Below are 20829 nucleotides of genomic sequence, written 5' to 3' on the forward strand. Positions count from 1 at the left end.
AAAAAAAAAAAAAAAAAAAAAAAATTTACCACTTTTTTATTACCAAATTAGCAGATCTTCAAAAGAAGGACTTCAAAGGGTCTGCAAGCCACATATGCTGAAATAAAAACTGGTCTCAAGCCAAGTGGAATCAAAGAGCAGGAAGCAAGCTGCTGCCTTTTATGCCCTCAATGCAGAGCTTGCAGCTAGGGTTTGCTGTACAGGTAGGTACAGCTAAAGCGAAATTTTCCAAACTTGTGTGGTGGAAGCCCATACACACTTACTACAAGGATGTGCAGGAAAAAAGTACCAGAAGAAATGTAATTTTCCAGAGAGAAGTATATGTCTAGCTAATACATTTGCTGAAGAATCAATATGGAGCAAACTGATACAGACTAGTTCTCTGGAGGGAGCTTAACTACTTGGAAAAGGAAGATGAACTATGTTCTCTGATGATAAAGTTGCTTAAATTTAAAGTAATTAAAAGAACATAAGGCCAGGCCTAAATGGGAAATACTGGATATGCCAACAGCAAGAAAGAGAACTACCAGAAGAGTGGCAGCCCCTGTGAGAAAGACCCCAGTGAAGTTGGGTGAAACCCTTTGCTACAATACATATGAACTAGGGGGTGTGCAAAGCAGGCCCTATTCAATTTGGATTTGGACTTGGCCTGAATCAGGGGCAGCGATTCGATTTGTTGATTAAGATCACTGTCCCCAATTCAATTCAGCTGAATCTGACTCTACAGACTCGATGCCAATTCAGAGAATCAGTGATTTGGACACAGACACAGCTTCTGGTCTAGACATAGTGATCGGCTGCAGGGGGACCCCAGTGCCCTCCCAGACTGAGGAGGCACCAGTTGCTAAGCCAGGAGGGTGCAGGGCCCCCCCTGTGTGCTCCCCTGCAGACCTGGAAGTGCTTCTGGTCCACTTCCAGGTCTGCTGCCAAGTGTGCTGGGGAACCCCCCACCCTTCTGTGGGACACTTCATCCACCCCAGCATCGCAGCATTCATGAACCACCTGCTACCTACAGGTATGCAGAAAAAAAACATTTAAAGCTGTGTCTATGGCCAAATCTTTCTGACTCTCTCTGAATCGATTCAGAGGGTTCTGATTCAATTAGGAGAGATTCAAGGGTCCTCTGATTTGAATCGGGCCGAATCTCTGCCAAATTGAATCAGGATCCACACAGCACTAATATGAACCTTGTCTGTTCTTAAGGGGGTTTTGCACATGCCTGTGTGCATCTTGTTTCCCAGTAATGAGAATCTGAATACATTTTAAGATCAATCAATCAATCAGGCCATTTAAGCTATGCTGTCTTTTAAAGGAGAACATATTTATTTATCTTCTCTTGACTGATAATTTGTGACAGTCACTTTATACAATAAACACCGGCTCCTGTGGCGTTCAAGTGGTGTTACAGAGCTATCACTTGTTCTGTTTTGCTTTTCCAAGCTGTGGATGACAAATTGCTCAGGAGGCAAGGCAATGACCCAAATGTTACACTTTTATTCACCATTCAAAGGAGATGTCTTGCCACAGAGAATAATCCAACTAGTTTCCAGTTAAAGGGATTTAAAAAAAACAAAATTAAAATGTACTTACGTATAAAATGTGAAAGATGGTTTTACAGAAAGCAGCACAAATGGCACAACTGTATAACTTATTGCTAATTGAGTTGCCATCCATGTTATGATATCGTAGAACAGCTTAACAAGGGAGAAGTCAACGAAGTAGTGTCTAATGTTGTTTCTCATCTTTAAAAAAAAAGTGGGTAAAAGACACATTAGAAACTAAACATTTTTACTGAGAGAGTTCTCTTTCTACTACCAAAAAAGATTTCAAGCAGTTAACAGCTCAGTTTATCTCCAGCCTCTTCTGTTCTCATTTTGCTGACAAGGACAGATGATGGGGGACTGTTTCACATACTTTAAGATGAGAGAGACACTGCAAGGCAGATTCAATGGCACTCCGCAGATCAAGGATCCATAGTCAAAGTATGCTTTAAATGTGCTGCTGTTTTACAGTCCCTCTTAACCTAATCGAGGATTCGCTGGCTGTAGGCACAGTTGGCTTCTGTACACTAGCCTTCAGCATAATATCATGTTTATTCTTCCCAACAGTTTTGTTTTACAATAAATGTCAACTAACTTCCTATACACATATTTATAAATAATATGAAAACAAAATAGAAGAACAGTGCTAAAAGACACCCCTAATGGTCATCGAATCCAACTCCTGCTAAAGGTTGGTGTATCCTTTTAAAAAATGTCCCAGATAAATCTGTGTCTAATTTAGTGGTTCTCAAACTTTTTAGATTTGAGGCACCCATTTGACTTGAGGTGCCCCTCCATAACTTTTGTGAATTGAGCAACACCCCATTTAAAACACTCATGCATTTATTACAGTGCTTACCTCCTTACAGAGGGGTGGGGCAGCAGCCAGGCAGGGACAACCCTGAGCCTGTGCTCATCTCCTGGCACCTGCTTATCTCCTCCTCTCACACGGCACCCTGACTGAGAGTCACTGGTCTAACCAGCACTTAAAACCTTCCAATAACAGAGATCCTACAGTCTGTCTAGGTAATCTGGTCCAGTGTTGAATTTCCTAATTTAAATCTCCCTTGTGTCAATCTAAGCCCATTACTTCTTGACCTATCCTCCCCCAAAACAACTGAGCATGATCCTTGTCATAAAAATGTTTCTGCATTGAAAACTTATCAAATTTTCCCCTCAGTCTTCTCGTCTACAAGAAATATTACTAATTATTTCAACCCTTCTTCATGTCATGTTTTCAAAACCTCTAATCATTTTTGTTGCTTTCCTTTGGGGTCTGTCTCTATTTTTTCTGCATCTCAGCTAAGGCCTCAATATTAGGGAAGAGGGAAGAATCAATTCCTGCAACTTACACACAATACTCCTTATTAAATATATCCCAAAACGGTATTAGTTTTTTTCTGCAATATTACATTGTTGATGCATGTTCAGCTTGTGATCCACTTTAATCTTCCATATAATTTGCTGAAGTTACTACATTTATTTCTGCAGTTTCCCTCTTCTCCTCAACAAACACACACTATTTTTAACCTGTAACGCCCCCGAGTTTTAGCCTTGCTACCTGAATAGTGTAAAGTTATTAGCTTGTATCTGGGCCGTGCCAGTAATCTCAGGCTCCCTTGCTCATTAGTCCAATTTCTCTTCAAGCGCTTTTGTGTTTCTGTTGATATAGCTCTTTTTTGCACAATATAAGGTTCTTTGAAAACTCTAGCAGGCGTCTATACCGCCATTCTTTAAACGACTCCTCCAACCCTCAATTCTAGCAAAGAAGCTGTAGAAATATCTCACCAAGCTAAGGATAATGGCAGATGAGCTTCAATGTCAATAAATACAAGGTAATGCACACCTCAACTACACGCATGCAATGCTAGGTTCTAAACTGGCTATTACAGCTCAGACCTTGCCTTGGAGTCATTGTAGATAGTTCTCTAAAAACAACAGCTCAATATGCAGCAGCAGCCAAAAAACAGCCAATAAAATGTTGGGCCTCATTAAGACGGGAATTGAAAGCAACAGAAAACACCATTGTGCCAATATACAAATCCATGACAAGCCCACATCTTTGCTATCGTATGCAATTCTGGTATCCACATCTTAAAAAGGATGTAGTAGAATTGGAAAAAGTAAAGAGAACAGCAACCAAAAATTATGGGAATGGAACAGATGCCATACCAAAAGAGACTAACAAGGCTAAGACTCAAGTTTGGAAAGGTGGCTGAGGTGGGATATGATAGAAATCCAATAAAATCATGAAGGAGTGGACCAACTGAACAGGGAACTGTTATTCACCAAGACACAGAAAACTAGAACTAGAGGGCACTCACTGACATTAATAGGAGACAGGTTTAAAACTAACATGAGAAAGTACTTTTTTATGCAGCGACTAGTTAATTTATGGAAGTCATTACCACAAGAGGATATACAGGCAGATTGTATAGCCAGGTTCAAAAAGGGACTAAACCAACTCATGGATGACAGATCTATCAATAGCTATTAAAAAGAAAGCCTGATGATATCTCTGACATCTCTAAACCAATAATAGTGAATGCAAGGGAGGAGAATGAACTCTAGATATATCCAGTTCAATGCTCTCCCTCTAAAGGATCCACTCATGCCACTGGTGGAGACAGACTACTGGGCTAGATGGACCATTGATCTGACCCACGATGACACTTCTTTATGTTTTTATGTTCCTATGTTCTAATATGTCAATAACTAGATAGTTTAGTGTTCTGAACTTGTGACATATCAAACAATCAGCTTGCTGTAACTTTGTCCCTTCTCCAGGCCTCATTTTCTTGTAAGAAATGCATACGGTTTCATTAGGGGGAAAAGCAACTTTGTGTGGCTTGTCATTATATGTACTCTATTTAGAAAGAACACAGTGAAGTCTTGATCTCTGGAGCTTGTAGGCACCACTGCAATACGAATAAATGCAGCCTGGGTAGTTGTACACATTTTATTTAAAGATATAGTATCATAAGTTAGATATCAAGCATGCATGTAAATCACTTAATTTATAACCCACCAAGGCAAATCTGCCCTGTACAGTGCCTCTAGAGCTTTGGAAGATGACTTTTCTAGTGTTACAGATTTTGTTGGATTAGTCCAATACTTAGGTTTCCCTTTCTTAACATTCCAAATACCTGCATTATATTATTTGATTCAGCAGCAGTTACTTAGCCAAGTTACAGATATGCAATTCATTTAATCCTTCCTTAAATCAATCCCACTAGGACAATGGTTCTCAACTTTGAGACTCAAAGCACCTTTCCATAACTTTCATGAATTGACTGGCACCCCATTTAAAAAAAAAACTAGCTTATTACTGTGCTTATCTCCTTGCAGAGGAGTTGGGCAGTCAGGCAAGGAATAAACTTAAGCCTGTGCTTATCTGCTCATACCTTGCAGCACCCTTCAAATAGCTCACAGCACCCTGGTTGAGAATCACTGCACTAGGTGAAACAACTTATATAAACAGCTGCTTGGAAAATCTGCTTGTACCTTTCATGCTTGTGGGCAACTTTAAACAGATGCTATTTATTAATAACCTACTGAAGTATTCTGCAAACAAATTCATTTTAACCTACTAGATCGCAGCCAAGGTTACTCAAATTTAATAAAGCCTTGCTAGACATTGTATTACTAATACATTTAGAATGGCAAATAAATATGCATTAAAGTACTGCAAAGAAAAGTTACAATTATACCTAAAAGCTATTAACTAGCATTCCCTTAGAATCATCCAGACTTGTGAGCTGACTGACTTTTAAGGTTTCCTGGCTACTCTGGACAACCCACAGGAAGAGATCCCAGAAGCTTCTGGTTCAATACACAAGTTGGAGAAAAAAATCTGGAAATTTAAGGGGCCAGAAATTGCATACAACTTTGAAAATTCTCCATATTGCACTCTTTTAAAAGTTTTTCACCACAAGTATGAGGAATGGCAGGATTTCTCTCTCCTCCCTTATAATGTTCACAAAATTCCAGTCAACAAAACTAACCTGGCTGTTCACCACTCAAACAATCTGGTTGATTAATCATAGAATAATTAAGGAGTAGGGATGGAAGGGACCTCCAGAGGTCATCTACTCCAACTCCCTCCCAGGATCAGTGCTACTCAAACCATCAAAAAAGGAGGGTAGATTTGTACTTTATAGATTAATTTAGCAGAAGCTTTGTGAACCTAAGCTCACTTAATCAGATGCTGCCTCTCTCTAGTTAGATAAAGACTTTTGCTCACTTATCTATTGAAAATGAGATCTACCAGGTTTGGATTGGGTTGTCTGGAAGATGGTTGGATTGTATTTGAGGAAACAAGCCATTACTGAGCAAATAACGGTCACAAGCTGGCAGAGGGTAGATTCATGCTAAACATCAAGAGGTGCTACTTCACTGTCAGGGTGGCTAGGATCTGGAACCACCTTCCAAGAGAAGTGGTGCTGGCTTCTACCCTGGGGGTCTTTAAAAGGAGGCTGGATGAACACCTTGCCAGGGTCATTTGACCCCAGTACTCTTTCCTGCCCATGGCAGGGGGTTGGACTTGATGATCTGCTCAGGTCCCTTCTGACCCTACCAACTATGAAATTATGTCTACACATGCAATTAATGCTATAAAGGCCAGCTGCACAGTAAAATACTGTGAAGTAAACCTTCCTGGAAAGCACAGATATTTCCCCAAGCAACCCGGGAACTGTCGTTTCTGGGGCAGGTCCCAGCCAGCTCCAGGCTGCAGGAAGATTCAGGCCCAGGGCTGGCTGGGAACCATCCTACTTCTGATGCAGCTCGCAGCCAGCTCTGGACTGGGCAGGGAAATACTTGTGCAGCCTAGAGCTGGCTGGGAGCTGGACCAGAAGTAGGACACTTCCCTGCCAGCCCTGGGCTGGGTGGGGAAGCAGAGAGCTTCTGAGTCCTGGTACTGCTCAGCTTCCAGCTCCTGTGGGGAGTTGGGAGGTGAGCAGTGCTGGGACAGTGGGGGAGCTGAGAGCTACCCCACCCTGGCACTGCTCAGCTCCCAGCTCCCCAGGAGCTGGGACCCGAGTACCACCAGAACTGGGGGAGTTCCCCATCCCCTCTGATCTCCTAGAGCTGGGACTGACCAGGAGCAAATTTGATCCTGGCCAGCATCTACACAGGCATTACTGAGCAGTATCTACTACACAGTTAGTTTACTACAGGTAGTAGTAGCTAACTGTGCAGTAGACTAATTTACTGCACAGTAAATGTGTGCACATGTAGATGGTGATGCTTTACTGCACAGTAAAGCATCTCATGTAAACACACCCACTTTCACCAATGGTAGGATTCTGGCTGTTCAGTAGCACTGATGTTATTGCCCAGGAGCATAAGTAGGGGAAGGTGAGAAGGGCACCAGATAATATGACCAATATAAAACAATGGTATAAATTTGTTAGTTTTTTAACATAAGCACCTAAGTGCACTGGTCTCTACATTTCAACTTTGGATTCCCATTTTCCATGCCCTAGCTCAGTGGTTTTCCAACTGTGTTCTCTGGAACCCTAGAGTTCCATGATATGTCATCACAGTGGCGGTAAGGGCAGAGTGGGCCAGCAGGTGGTGCACTGCCACTGCAGGGCTGGGTTGCCTGGACCATGTGAGCTGACAATGCCATAGAGCCAGGGGTCGGGGTTCTGCAGCAGAGGAAGTGATATGAAAGTGTCCTCATCCTGTAAAAATTGCTGCCCCAGGTGTTCATGTATAGCCGGACGAAGAGCTAGATAGCCTGATTTAGAACTCACTCCACATTACAGCTAGCTATTCAGAGCCAGCCTTAGGGGTGGGTGATGTGGGCAACTGCCCAGGGCACTGTGGTCAGGGGGACACCAAACACACATACACACAAGCAGCCCACACTTACAGCAGTGCTCCACCGCTGCCCTGCCCCAGGCATGAGAATCAGTGCCCAGCCTTCCCCTCCTTCAGCCATTGCTCAGGAGCTGCTAGATTGGGCACATGTGGGTGTGGTGGTGCCCGCTTCAGGCTGCTTGCCTTGCTCCTCCACAGCAGCTGCTGTGCTGCTGCCATGCCACTCCACCTCCCTGCCAGACTGCACCCTGTCCCTCTGCCTCTGCCTGCAGCAATGCTGCTGACCTGGAATGGGTATATTTAAAGATTCATGAAAACAAGAAACACTCTGATGAAACAGCTATAGTGGGAGTGGGAAGGTGGAGAGGAATGTGCCTTCAGATGACTCTGTTAGGGAAGTGATGGGAAGAATAGATAAAAGGTAAATTAAATACAAACTGTGGGCAGATGTGTATTAAGGTACAAGTGATTTTTTTAAACTAATGGAAATAGACAGGTGGCAGTGGGGGGAAGCTGCCTGTCAGCATCTCTATCCAAGGCACCAAAATTACTAGTTACATGTCTATTATTGACAAACTTGGAGACTTATGACTTATAGAAAGTGAGATACAAATACATCCCAATTGGTTATTAAGATCAAGTGGAGCGCAGAGATCAAGATTATTGGTATATAGGATTATTCTATTTACAGTGGAAAGCAAGATGCCTGGTTCCCTCTAATGAACTGTTTGTCCTTTGTTCAATAAACTTGTTTCTTGACAGACAGTTTTGGCAGTTATCAGCTTCTCTTTGATCTTCAATTTGAGGAAAGATTTTTTAGGGAGCTTGAAAGCAGCTCTGGTATCAGCAGTAGCCTTACTCACCTAATCCCTTTCAACCAAGCTTTTAATCTGTATATAGTTAGTAGTTTGTGCTGATCTCATCAACAGACTATGTCTGCCTCAAAGGATAAAGTCAAGTGCATTTGCAAGTTCTCATATCTTTACATAAGGCTACAGATGAAGCAGATGTGCTCCTGAGTCCGTAACAACTGCTAGGAGCAATGGGCTGTGTCCTGCATTAGTATTCATGTAATCAAGGACTGCATCACTGGGGTGAAGGTGAGAGTAGAAATTGAGATATTAGGAAATAATAATTTGAAACCGAGACAAGAATTTTGTGCTCAATTCAGGGTTTACACTTTAATATAAAAGAGTCCTTTTGTATTCTTTTGTGATCCAGAGAGTAGCAGCAGTCAGAATTTTCCTTCCCAGTTTGGGTATATGAGGTTCCGGCTTTTAGTGGTGTGGACCTTGTCAGAATTTTCTATGTCTTCAAGAGGTTAAATAGGATCACTATATTCAATTCTAGGGCTGCCTCTGAAAACCATTCAGAAATTCTGGACTACCCAAAATGCTATCATTGGCATACTTAGTGGTAATGAAATTTAAACACAATTACAAAGAACGCTGTCAATCAATCTGGTTCCCACTCAAATCTAAAGAATCTATAAAATCTATACAGATTTTCAAAAATTGCAGGTCAAGTGTATTTGCAGAATTGCTGTTGGGGAGCATGCCAGCTGAATTCTCCATTTACAGCTAGGATCCAGACCAATTCAGTGTCATGTGGCCTGTTTTAGGGAAATGCCAAAATTCTGCTCTTGGATTTATTTTTTATACACTCTCTCTCCACCCGATTTACGGTCTAATATTATAAAAGCCTAAGTCTGTCTGTCTGTCTGTAATGCTTTATTCGCCCTCTGACTGGCTGATGGAAACAGCCAATCAGCATGCTCCAAGCATGGGGGAGTGCTGCCATGACTCCGAAGCTGCACCGAGGACTGGACAGAATGGGGGAGCCAAGGCCAGCAGCACTGGTCTCGATTCCCCCACCCTTCTCCTTGCAAAAGGCAGAATGGCAGCAGCATGGGGTGTTAGGTGGCGGCACTCCATCCCAGCCCTCTTCCTCCATCATTCTTGACAGGGAATTAGCTAGTATTTATATACTACCTTCTCCATGACTTTGAGAAGTCATATAGCTTTCCATCTTAGTCGCTACCAAAATGAGATTAAACACATCCCTACTTCAAAGGATTAAGAAGGCTGTAAAACTGCTATGCAACTATTATGCTGTATTACTGTCATAGCTGCCAAGCCCTAGAAACACAGGACTGGATGAGACCTCTCGCAGCAGCAAGCTCATTTTCCTATGGTGGGCACCCATGTTATAAAATCCTTTTCATAAACTTTTCAAGCTCCAATTTAACTCTGGTTGGATGCTTGCCCTCACTATTCCTATTGGAAGACTGTTCAAGAACACTTCTCTGGTGTTTAGAAACCTTGGGCATTTATAGACATGCTCCAGGGGAGGGCACTTTTAAGAGTGGCTCCAAGCACCACTCCAATTGAAGTGCCCGGAGTGTTACTTGCATCAATATCCCCACACTGAAAAATGGTGGGGGGGGTGCTTTAGTTCATAGATTCATAGATTCAGGGTCGGAAGAGACCTAGTAGATCTTCTAGCCCGACCCCCCGCCAGGGCGGGAGAACAACAAAAACCCCAAAAAGAGAAATGGGACTCAAACGAGTCCAGCTAGGTGGGCATCCAGCCTCTTCTTAAAGACCCCCAGGGTAGGGGCCAGCACCACTTCCCTTGGAAGTTGGTTCCAGCTCCTAGCCGCCCTAACGGTGAAGTAGTTTTTGCGGATGTTCAATCTATACCTCCTCTCCAACAGCTTGTGCCCATTTCTCCTTGTTATGCCAGCGGGCGCTAGGGGAAACAGCGTCTCCCCCAAACCCCTCTGGTCCCCCCTAGTGAGTCTATAGACAGTCACCAGGTCCCCCCTTAGCCTTCTCTTGTGGAGGCTGAATAGGTTCAGGTCCCGCAGTCTCTCACTGTAGAGTCTGCCCTGTTGTCCCTGGATCATGCGGGTGGCCCTCCTCTGGACCCTCTCCATATTGTCCACATCCCTCTTGAACTGGGGCGCACAGAACTGGACACAATACTCCAGCTGTGGCCTGACCAGTGTCGCATAGAGGGGGAGGATCACCTCTTTGGCTCTACTCGAGATGCACCTGTGGATGCACGACAAGGTCCGGTTAGCCTTGCCAACCATGACCTCGCATTGTCGGCCCATGTTCATCTTGGAGTCAATAATGACTCCAAGATCCCTTTCTGCCTCCGTGCTCTCGAGTAAGGAGTTCCCCATTGTATAAGTGTGCTGCTGGTTCCTACTGCCCAAGTGCAGCACCCTGCACTTGTCCGTGTTAAAACGCATCCTGTTCCTGTTAGCCCACCCCTGTAACCTATCCAGATCCCTCTGCAATCTCTCGCTCCCTGCTAGCGTGCTCACCTCCCCCCAGATTTTGGTGTCATCAGCGAATTTAAACAGGTTACTTTCCACCCCTTCATCCAGATCGCTGATGAAGAAATTGAACAGCGCAGGCCCCAGGACCGAGCCCTGGGGGACTCCGCTACCCACCTCGCCCCAGGTCGAATATGACCCATCCACCACCACCCTCTGAGTGCGACCCCTCAGCCAATCTGCAGTCCATCTGACTGTGTAGGCATCGATGCCACAGTCAGTTAAAGAACCCCCACCACCATTTTTCAGTACAGGGACACTGATACATACGATGCTGGAGCGAGATAATTGAGTCTGTTCTGACGCACTGTAGTTACAGGACATTGGAGCAGCCTCACTGCATGTGTATCGGCGCCCCTTATTTCCAAATCAATATGATTCATGACAAATTTATTCCTGCCTACTCTTGTGCAAACACTGTCCTTTAGCTTAAATAACTCTTCTAGATCCCTGGTGTTTATCTCCCCTGATCTATGCACAAGACAAGCAGTCACATCCCCTCTCAGCTTCTGTTTCTGAGTTAAACAAGTCAAGTTTTAAGTCTCATAAAATGGCAGCTCTGTTCAAAGTAACATTTCAACATGCTTTTTCTTAAATTCACACCCACCAAACTGTCTTGAGTTTCAGAGATTTGTGCAGAAAACTACATTATTTAAGCACGGAAGGATCAAATTTTAAATCAGTGAGTGACACTAATAAGGATCTATTTATGAAACATTAAATGGTTAATGAATGAAATCAGCAGAATTAGGGATGTAACCTACTGGTGACTGGGTGAGTATGATAGGGAATGGATCATACAACATATACTTGGTTTCTAACACTCTTCATCTAAAGCAGGGCTGTCCAACTGGTGGTCAATAGGCCACATTAAGTTGCAGCCCCCAGGTTCCCATCTGGCCGCAGCTCCACCTATCACTCCAGCCGCAACAGCAGCCAGAGTCTCTGGGCTTCCCCCTCCCTCTTTTGGCTTCTATGTTCTGCGCCCACTCCAGGGCACAGGGCACTCAGGGTGAGGCCAGGGCCATGTGGTGCAGCAGTGGAAAGAAGATGCAAGGTAGGGCGAGTAGAGCATCCATGCAGGGTGACTGGAGTGCTGCAGGGGGGCTGCCACGCAATGGGGGAGAGGGATCCTTGTGGCCACAGGGCATGTGGCCCCTAGCTGCTTAAGTTGGACAGCCCTGATCTAACTTCTTACTTGCCGCTGTCAGAAACTAGATGTACCTTTGGTCTGACCCAGCAAAACAATTCTTATATTATGTTCCAAATGGAGGCTGAGGTATGGCAGGAGGGGAAAGGTGGAGTTCGGAGAACCTTATCTTTGCAAACCTAAAAAGGACGGGTAAATGCAAATGAACACCATGAAAAAATAGACCTTAGCCTGTTCTAGATAGTCAATTAATAATAATAATAATAATAATAAAGTTCTGTATATAACTCAATCCCGATAAATAAAGAACTATACACGCTAGTAGAGATAAATATGAAATATAGGTAAGAAGCATCCCAGTACCAAAGCCTCCAGACAACATTCTAAGAAGAAACTCAGCTTACTGGAACCCTGACTAGGTCACCACTATGCAGTTCTGCTGCCAAAAAAGTGCAACCATACTCACGGCTCCTCCAGTCCCTTTTTCTATCAGCAGAGCAACACCAGCTGTGCAAGCAAAAGGCTTCTGCTTCCTTTAGGAAGCTGCCAGAAAGCCCATGTAGATGCATTCATATTTTCTGACAGCTGTTGAATAACAATTATTGTGCATCCTGCTGGCACAGCTGTGCTAATGAAGCTGTGTGGAGCTCCCAAGAAGCCATGTGGCACCTGGCACGGGTAGATGCTGGCAGCCAGAAGATTTGTAATATGGGAAAGCCCCCTCTGTTGCTGAGAAGAGGACAGAGTGCGCCAATTCTTTGTTAGGGAACAGTCTGGATCAGGGGTCAGCAACATTTTTTGGTAGAGTGTCAAAAACATCGCAACCTCAACTTGTAAGATGTTGGTGTGCCCGGGCAGACAGTAAGGGAGCCGGAAGGGGCCTGATCCTTGTTGTGCCAGGGAAGCCCTGGCCCATTCCCTGCCATCCACCCCAAGGTATAGATGCTCACACAGAGCCTGGGATGCTTGTAGCAGGTGGCAGGGAGGATGCATGCAACTGCACCAGGGTCCATGGAGTCCTGGCCCAGCTTGTTGCCAGTGGCAGGTGCACTCATACCTCGAGTTGGACAGCAGGGAAGGGGCTTGGGCTGCGCTGCCACAACAAGGATTGGGTCCCTTTTGGATCCCTTGCCATCTTCCCCGAGGCATGCAAGCCAAGCAAAATGCCTTCGTGTACCACGCTCTGGCACATGTATTTAGGACTGTACCATTTGCATCAAACTGTAGCTGAGATGTGAGCCCAACCTTCCTAGGGGCTACAAAGAGTTTTTTGTATATTCATCTCCAGAGGCTCAGGGGTGTTGTAAGGAAAGACTATTACTTTACAACAGGGATCTTGCCAATCTTTATACAGTGGTTTGAGATGCATGGAATCAAAATACAATGTATTTCATTATTAACTGATCAGTCTTGAAACTCCCTCTTAGACTGCCTGTCAAAAGGTATGCAGGGCTTTCGCATACTATCATTCCCTTCACTTACAGCTTCCTTGCTGTTCTAATGGGAAACTCTCCCCTAGTACCACCTCTATTTTTGGGATCATTTTCTTCCTTTGGATAACTCTAATACCAGCATCTGTTTCTAATGAAAGTTTCCCAAAGCAGTGTTGAAAGACTGACAGTATTTTGACAGCTTTGTTTCTCTGGATTTACAGACTCTGAATAGCATCAATGAAACTGGTCAAAAGCTTGTAAAGTTATTCTGCTGCTGCTTGGCAGTCATTTGAGAAGAAAACTCACTGAAGCTATTTTCTGGCTGAGACAAAATAACACTGCTGTAGTTAACATTTTTTGGACAGTATCAGATTGAAATTTGCTTCAAAATTCTCCAGAAATTGATAGCTTAGACCACCAAAATCCTCAGGACAGCTTTATGCCCATCAGTAACATGTGAACATTTCAAGATAAACTTTACACCTGAGCTAGGTGGCAAAACAAATATTTTATCAGAAAGAGTTAGGACAACCTGAACTTCACATGAAAGATGTGCTCTAAAACACACATTGAGTCCTAGCTCTATTTTTATTGCCCATCTGTTCCTAACCATTCTGCCACATCTAAAAAAATAGATAACTCCTTGTGTGAAGATTGTCTTCCACTCTGTCCTTTGAAGCACACTTTTGTGCACTACAGCAGAGTCTCTTGGCTATAAAAGAACTACATACTAGTTAAAAAGCGTGGTTGGTACTTACGGCTCGTGCTGCTAGTGTCACCAGCACTCCTGTTAGAAATGATAAATAATATCCTGGATACACACCATGCCAAATGGCTGAAAGGATGAAAGTTTGGATTGTAGGACTGAAGGTCACTCGCTCATAACATACTCTAGCAACCAAAAAAAATTAAAAAAGGATATTAGAGAAAGCAGCTAACCAAAACAGTGCCAATAAATATTTAAACCCTTGAAATAATAGCAATTTAACCCTATGTCATTACATAATTCTCTTAAATCTTGGACCTATATAGTATTACTATTGTATCATGATTTACAAAAAATGCTGGACATTTACTAAGAGCTTTGATACAAGTTTTCAGTGTAAAGATCTTTGTTACCAAGCATACTGTTTATAGTGGCAATATACAGAAGTATCCAAAGGACTGGATGTGAGCAATAAAGACAGGCTTTAACTATCCAGATGTCTATTAAAAATAATCATAATAAACATAATTCACAAACTATCCAAGAAGTTCTGAGAATGAATTGGAGATATTTTCTATTTCAGAAACTAAAGTTAAAACTGTGGGAGGAATGATTTTGGATTCATTTCTAACTGAATGAGAAGAAGGTGGAAGGCAATTGGTTGAAAGTGATCGTTAAACAATAGAATTGATGGTTCTAAGGAAGGAAAAAAAAACAAGCACAAGAACAGCAGCAATTAACTTAAAAATATAGAATCTGAACTCAAGAAATTAGTAGTCATGGTCCCATTGGAAGGAATTCTAGAGGGAAAAAAAAGAGTTCAAGAAAGCTGTCAATCTCATTAACAAGAAAGCTAGCAGTCTCTAAACAAAATACTATTAAAAGATAAAAATACTATTAAAAGATAAAACAGTAAGTTATCCTGATTTGGAGGAATGATATGAAACATAGTAAAAGAATGATATGGGTAGAGCAGTTCTTATATAGGATATAAAATTAAACAGGAAAGAGGGATGTACTGCTCAGCAGAAGTACAAACATAAGGTCAAATCAGAAAAACTAAGACATGAAGTGTTCTGCTTAGCAAGATGTAGCAGAAAAGTTTCTAGAAAATTACATTAGAAGGAAAGAAAGGGAAAAAAATTAAAAACTACATGTCTATTATTTAAACAGGAAAGGTGAAGAAATGAAGGATGACACATGGAAGGCTGAAAAGTTCAATGACTTTTTGCTTCAGCCAGGTTAATTGGGCCCACAATTAAAACAACCACAAGAAAAAGCAGAGTAAAGAATATTTAACTAAGAGTATTCAAGTCAGAGCCTGATTAAATTTACCCTGGAATAGTTAAGGAACAAAGCAGTGCAATCTCTGCATCATTAGCAGTTATCACAGAAGATTGCAGAAGAGCAAATATAGTATTTATTGCTATAAACAGTAAAAAGAAAAATCAGCCTGTACATTACAGACCAGTCAGCCCAACTTTGATAACTGGAAAGAAACTACATCAAATTAATCACATTTGTAAGGACCTAACAGTTAAAAAGACAGCAGGATGTGTCCTGCCAACCAATCTATAATTTTCTTTGTTGATAAGGTAACTGGGATACTGAAGAAGGATCTTGACAAGTATGGGCTTTGACACTGTTTCACAACATTCCTATAAGCCAACTAAGGTAATATGGTCTAGTTTAAAATCACAGTGAGTAAGAGCACAACTAACAGAAAAACAGTCCTCAGAAGAGTGATTATAAATGGTTCAGTCTTAAATGAGGAAGACCTATCAACCTGTCTTGCAGGGGCCTGCTTTGGGTCTGGTTCTGTTCAACAGTCTCATTCAAAACTTGGATGATGGAATCAAGAATGCCCTTATAAAATCAGCAGATGGAACCAAGGTGGCAAAAGTTGCAAGCACTTTAGAGAACAGGATTAGAATGCAAAATGATTCTTGTCAAGCTGAAGAAATGGTCCAGAATTATTAAGATGAGGTTAAAAAAAAATAAGGCACCCACTTGAGAGAGGGGAGGGGGGCAAATGAAATGCACTGGACCAAAATGGGGAATGATTGTTTGGGGAGCAGTACTGCAGAAGAGAATCTGAGTATTAGGAGTGACCCATAAATTTAATACGAATTAACATTATGATGCTGCTGGAGAAAAAATAAAAGCAAGTTTCTCCATGGAATACAGTAACAGAAGATAATTATTCTACTCTACTTTACACTGATGATGCCTTAGCAAGTATGCTCAGTTTAGAGCACCACATGTTAACATGTAGCCAAGCTGGAAGAAAGTCAGAAGAGAACAATAAAAATAAAAGAAGAAAAGTCAGACCTATGAAAGTAAAGAACTACGTTTGTTTTCTCTACAAAAAGAAAAGCCTGAAGAGGAGAACATAAGAACAGTCTCCCAATACGCCAACATTTCTTATGAAGAGAATAGTAAATACAAAATCAGGGAACACTAGAGCTAAAATGGGGCTATTCAGCCAGGAAAAGCGCAGGCTTGGGGTGATCTGGTGGCCACCTATAAGTTTATCAGGATCTGGGGGAACAACTGTTCACCAGAGCCCCCCAAGGGATGACAAGATCGAACGGTCACAAACTCCACTGTGACCGATTTAGGCTGGACATAAGAAAGAACTTCTTCACTGTCCGAGACCCCAAGGTTTGGAACAGACTGCCACCTGAGGCAGTTCATGCACCCACTTTGAACGCCTTCAAAACACATTTGGATGGTTATCTTATGATCCTACGATCCCTGCTGACTTCCTGCCCCTGGGGCGGGGGCCTGGACTCAATGATCCTCCGGGGTCCCTTCCAGCCCAAATGTCTATGAAATCTATGAAATCTACTTTTTGCCTGCACAGGCCAGAATTTACAACCTGACCCTCTGCCACAGGCCACAAACCTCTGCCCCCTAGACAGCTCAAGCCACTTATATTCACTGTCCTTGCAGATACTGGCCCCTCTAATGAGGGGAAACACAGGCAACTGGTCTAGTCCAGGGGTTTTCAACCTTTTTTAAAAAGGTTCCCCCTGGGAGCGGGGGGGGGCGGGGGGGGTGTCGGGGTGGCATGCAGCTGGATGCAGAACAGCAGCAGAGAGCAGCGTGGAGTGGTGGGTAGTGGCCGTGTACAAGCTCCCCCCATCCCACATCCAGCCAGCTGGGTTGCACCTGTGCAGCCCTCAGAGGGGCACTGCTGCCCTTGCGCCCCTCCCGCCCCCCAGCCCTGCTCTTGGGAGGGGGCAGCACAAGCTGGTGGCACTCCATCCCTGCCCACCTGCACATACCCCCTAGGGCCTTCTCACATACCCCCAGTTGACAACCCCTGGTCTAGTCCATCCCCAGACTGACAGAGGATCAAGTGTACATGCTAGACCGCTCTTGGCAGGCCTGTCAAACTTCTGCTTAAAAGTTCCACGTGTAGAAGATTCCATAGCATCGCAAAACATCCATCGATTCTTTCTGCTCCATCCCACAAGTATCCATGGAAAATAATTGGCCATGGTTCTCTTTAGGGATGTGAAAGGTTAAACGGTTAATCACTGAACTGGTAAGCCCAGTAATAACTGGTTAGCTTACCAGTTACTGTTTAGCTTGGGGCCTGCCAGTGAAGGCAGGGTGGGGGGGGAAGGGAAGCTGCGCAGTGGTCCAGCAGGAACCAGAGGGCAGTAAGAAGGAAGGAGCAAGTGGGGAGGAGCAGGGAGACACGTACCCACAGCCCAAGAGGAAAACAGCAGTGTTGTCTGGCTGGGCTTGCCATCGCCTCTTCCTCCCCCACGACCCCCAAAGGGCCCCTGGAGCTGCTGTGTTATCGGTTAACTGCTTAACTGATATAAATTAGAGGAGCCTAAGTGAATAAGTGAATGATATTTACATCCCTAGTTCTCTTTATAACCATCTTTTATATAATTCTAATATCGTCATATCCTTCTCCTCCAGACACTTTCTCTAGATAGGTCCACAGTTTTCTATATCTATCCGAGGTAATCCAAAAGGTAATCTGCTAATTTGTAACTCGAGATTAGAGTTATATATTAAGAAAACTAACCAACACACTGTAAGGACAGTTAAGCACTGGAATGGGTTAACTTGGAAAATGTAGGATTTCCATTGTGGGGAGGATTTTAAAAATAAAGAAGTTAGACCAGAGCTGCCCAAATTGAACCTGGTGAGCCTCAAGCAGGTAATAAGGGGTTAGTTTGTGGTCCATAGGCTCTTGCCCATATACCACTTCCCCACTATTTCAGCAGCAACCAAGGTCTCAAAGTTACCGATCCCTCCCCAGACTTCTGTTTTTTGCCTCTGTGGGGGTGGGATGGGGTGGGGTGGGACAGTATGGCGACAGGGCCCGAGGCCCCCACACAGGAAGAGGGCACTGAATGGTGGGGGCCTCAGCCACTCTGAAGTTGAATAGTTCTGGGTTAGGCAAACACACGTCAGAGATGGATAGATACACTTGATCCTGCCTCAGAGGAAGGGAATGGACTAGGTTACCTTCTAGCCACCTGTAGAGGTGGGACATTCCATTTGGCTCTATTATCCACCATGCAAACACTGGGATAGGAACAGTCAGAGACACTAATTCTTTAGGCACTCTCTCATCTCTGCATTATCCACAAAAAGTGAGTACGGAAAATACTGAACACTCTTGTACAACTTCTGCTTGCAATGCAGTCAACAGGAGGCAAGACGGGAAGTTTCTGTGGCAATACAGATTTTGTGCAGGCCAGCAGTCAGAGAGGCAGATCTGGGCTGATTATACCTGTCATAGGGTACATCATCTCCTACTTGGAAACTTGAAAATAAAAAAGATTCCTCCACAAATGAATACTTCTAGGTCCCCCGTTTGCATAATGTTTTATTTTCAAGATCAACAGCATATATGGTTATGGGTTGTTGTTTTTTATTTCATGCAGTAAGGTCATTGTTAACTCAGCTCCATGATTTAACAAAGCACTATCCAAGAAGAGCAACACTCTAATTGAATCTGATAATTGTTTTACGTGTCGCAGATCATGTCAGTTGAGGGGAAGCTCTGCCTCAGGACTCCCCAAGAAGCAGCCTTGTGTGGTCTCCCTCTCCTATAGGGTCCCTGAAGCCAGCCCTGGCATGACTTCAAGGGACAAGCCTCTGGCTCAAGATCCTGGCTTCCCCAGAAAGCTGTAGCAACCTCTTCTCAGAGTTTCTTCTCTGGTCAGCTTCTGGGAAGCATGAGTTCTCCTTTTCAAAGCAGGAGGAGGTTCATAGTGCCAACATGCCAAACAGCACAATAGACTTGCTTCAAATCAAGCACCTTTAATCTTCCATCACAGTTCCCCCTGTCCTCACTAGGAACCCGCTCTGTCCTCTCTGGGACTACTTCTTTCTCACTCCACTTTGTCCTCCTTGGGACAGCTCCCTGTCTTCTCTGGAACAGCCCTTTCTCTTCCCAGTTCTCTCAGACCCTCACTCCTTCTCCTCTAGCACAGTCAGCTACATTTACAATAAAAAGCTGTTACAAAACTGTAGTATTAACTTGAGGAACCAACCAGGGAGCAGTCTCCATGGTCTGCTGCCAGCCCAAGATTGCCATCTCCCCTCGGGTGAAGAGGACTTTTAGATGGCCTCGTTACAAAATTATTTACAACTATTTGTAGCAAAGAATGCTCACACTGAGCCCCCCAAAGTGTTCCCCAACATGCCTGCAAGCTAGAACTCAGCCCATTTAGCACCAACATTGTTATTTTTGGATTTCTAACCAAGCATTGAATAAATTTCTTATTTTAAAGGATTTTTTTTTTTTAAACAGAAAAGCTTTCCTATAAGAAATACAGTACCTTTTAAGCCAAAGAGCTGTTTGAATATTCCAGTTATCAAGAAACATCTTGAAACTTGTTGCAAACTGTAAAACCCAAACATATTAATTATTTTTCCAAAGTATAAATTCATGCAGTATTTCAGAATTATGAACAATAAAAGATTCTTTGGGAATGAACTGGATAAAGACTCTAGAATTTGCTCAACCACTCCATTATGAACCATCTCTTATTCCTTCATCTATAACTCTACTTTTAGAAACTTCATAAATCACCAAAAATTCCACAAGTTAACGGGCAGAGACAGCATACACCAAAGGGAGGTGATTTATCACCCATTTCCCAAAAAACTGTCACCACCTCTGGTTTGTAACACACTGCTATCCTGAGAACAGAGAAGTTCAAGACAACTTAATGCAATACAAAGTGTTTACATAAGCGCAAATTTAGAAAGAACCACGAACAAACCTCGATCTGCTGGATTCTCAGATTTGATATCAAATCCCAACATGCTGCTCCATTTTTGTCATAGCCTCGAAAACCAAACCCTGCTGCATTATTAATTGCATCAGCTGCAAGAAAACAAACAAAAATAATAACTAAGTCATTGCAAATATTACCCATGACAACAAACATTTCAATCCACTTCATTTTAATATACTCTTAGACTGTATATTTAAATAATACCTGAAATCACTAGTCTAGGCATTTAAAAGACAGAAGAATTAAGGCATTAACCAAGTTGCTCAAAAGATTTTTTTTTGAGAGAGAAAAATAACACAATGAGACCCTGGGCCCCAGGGGAGGCTCACCTGGGCCTAGGGCGAGTGAGGATTTAGTTGGGGAGCTTCTGGAGGGGCTGGACCTTTTTAAGTCAGCCGGGCCGGATGATCTTCACCCTAGAGTCCTAAAGGAACTCGCTGGGGTCATTGCAAGTCCCCTGGCACGGCTTTATGAACACTCGTGGTGCTCTGGAGAGGTGCTGGAGGACTGGAAGAGGGCCAACGTGGTTCCCATCTTCAAAAAGGG

General features: G+C 43.3%; 1 protein-coding gene across 1 annotated transcript in view; it reads right to left on the minus strand.

The window, feature by feature from the left end:
- MBOAT2 (membrane bound O-acyltransferase domain containing 2) overlaps positions 1-20829 on the minus strand; it is a 244416-nt gene that overhangs the window by 6735 nt on the left and 216852 nt on the right. Inside the window, exons 9-12 of the mRNA XM_019520725.1 lie at positions 20269-20372; positions 19822-19886; positions 14055-14187; positions 1591-1742 (exon numbers count right to left, since the gene is read on the minus strand). Of these exons, the coding sequence (XP_019376270.1) occupies positions 1591-1742; positions 14055-14187; positions 19822-19886; positions 20269-20372 (454 nt within the window). The remainder of the gene's footprint in view (positions 1-1590; positions 1743-14054; positions 14188-19821; positions 19887-20268; positions 20373-20829) is intronic.

This window comes from Gavialis gangeticus, unplaced genomic scaffold, assembly GCF_001723915.1.
Source record: "Gavialis gangeticus isolate Ggan-Ray unplaced genomic scaffold, GavGan_comp1, whole genome shotgun sequence".
In the NCBI taxonomy this organism is placed as follows: domain Eukaryota; kingdom Metazoa; phylum Chordata; order Crocodylia; family Gavialidae; genus Gavialis; species Gavialis gangeticus.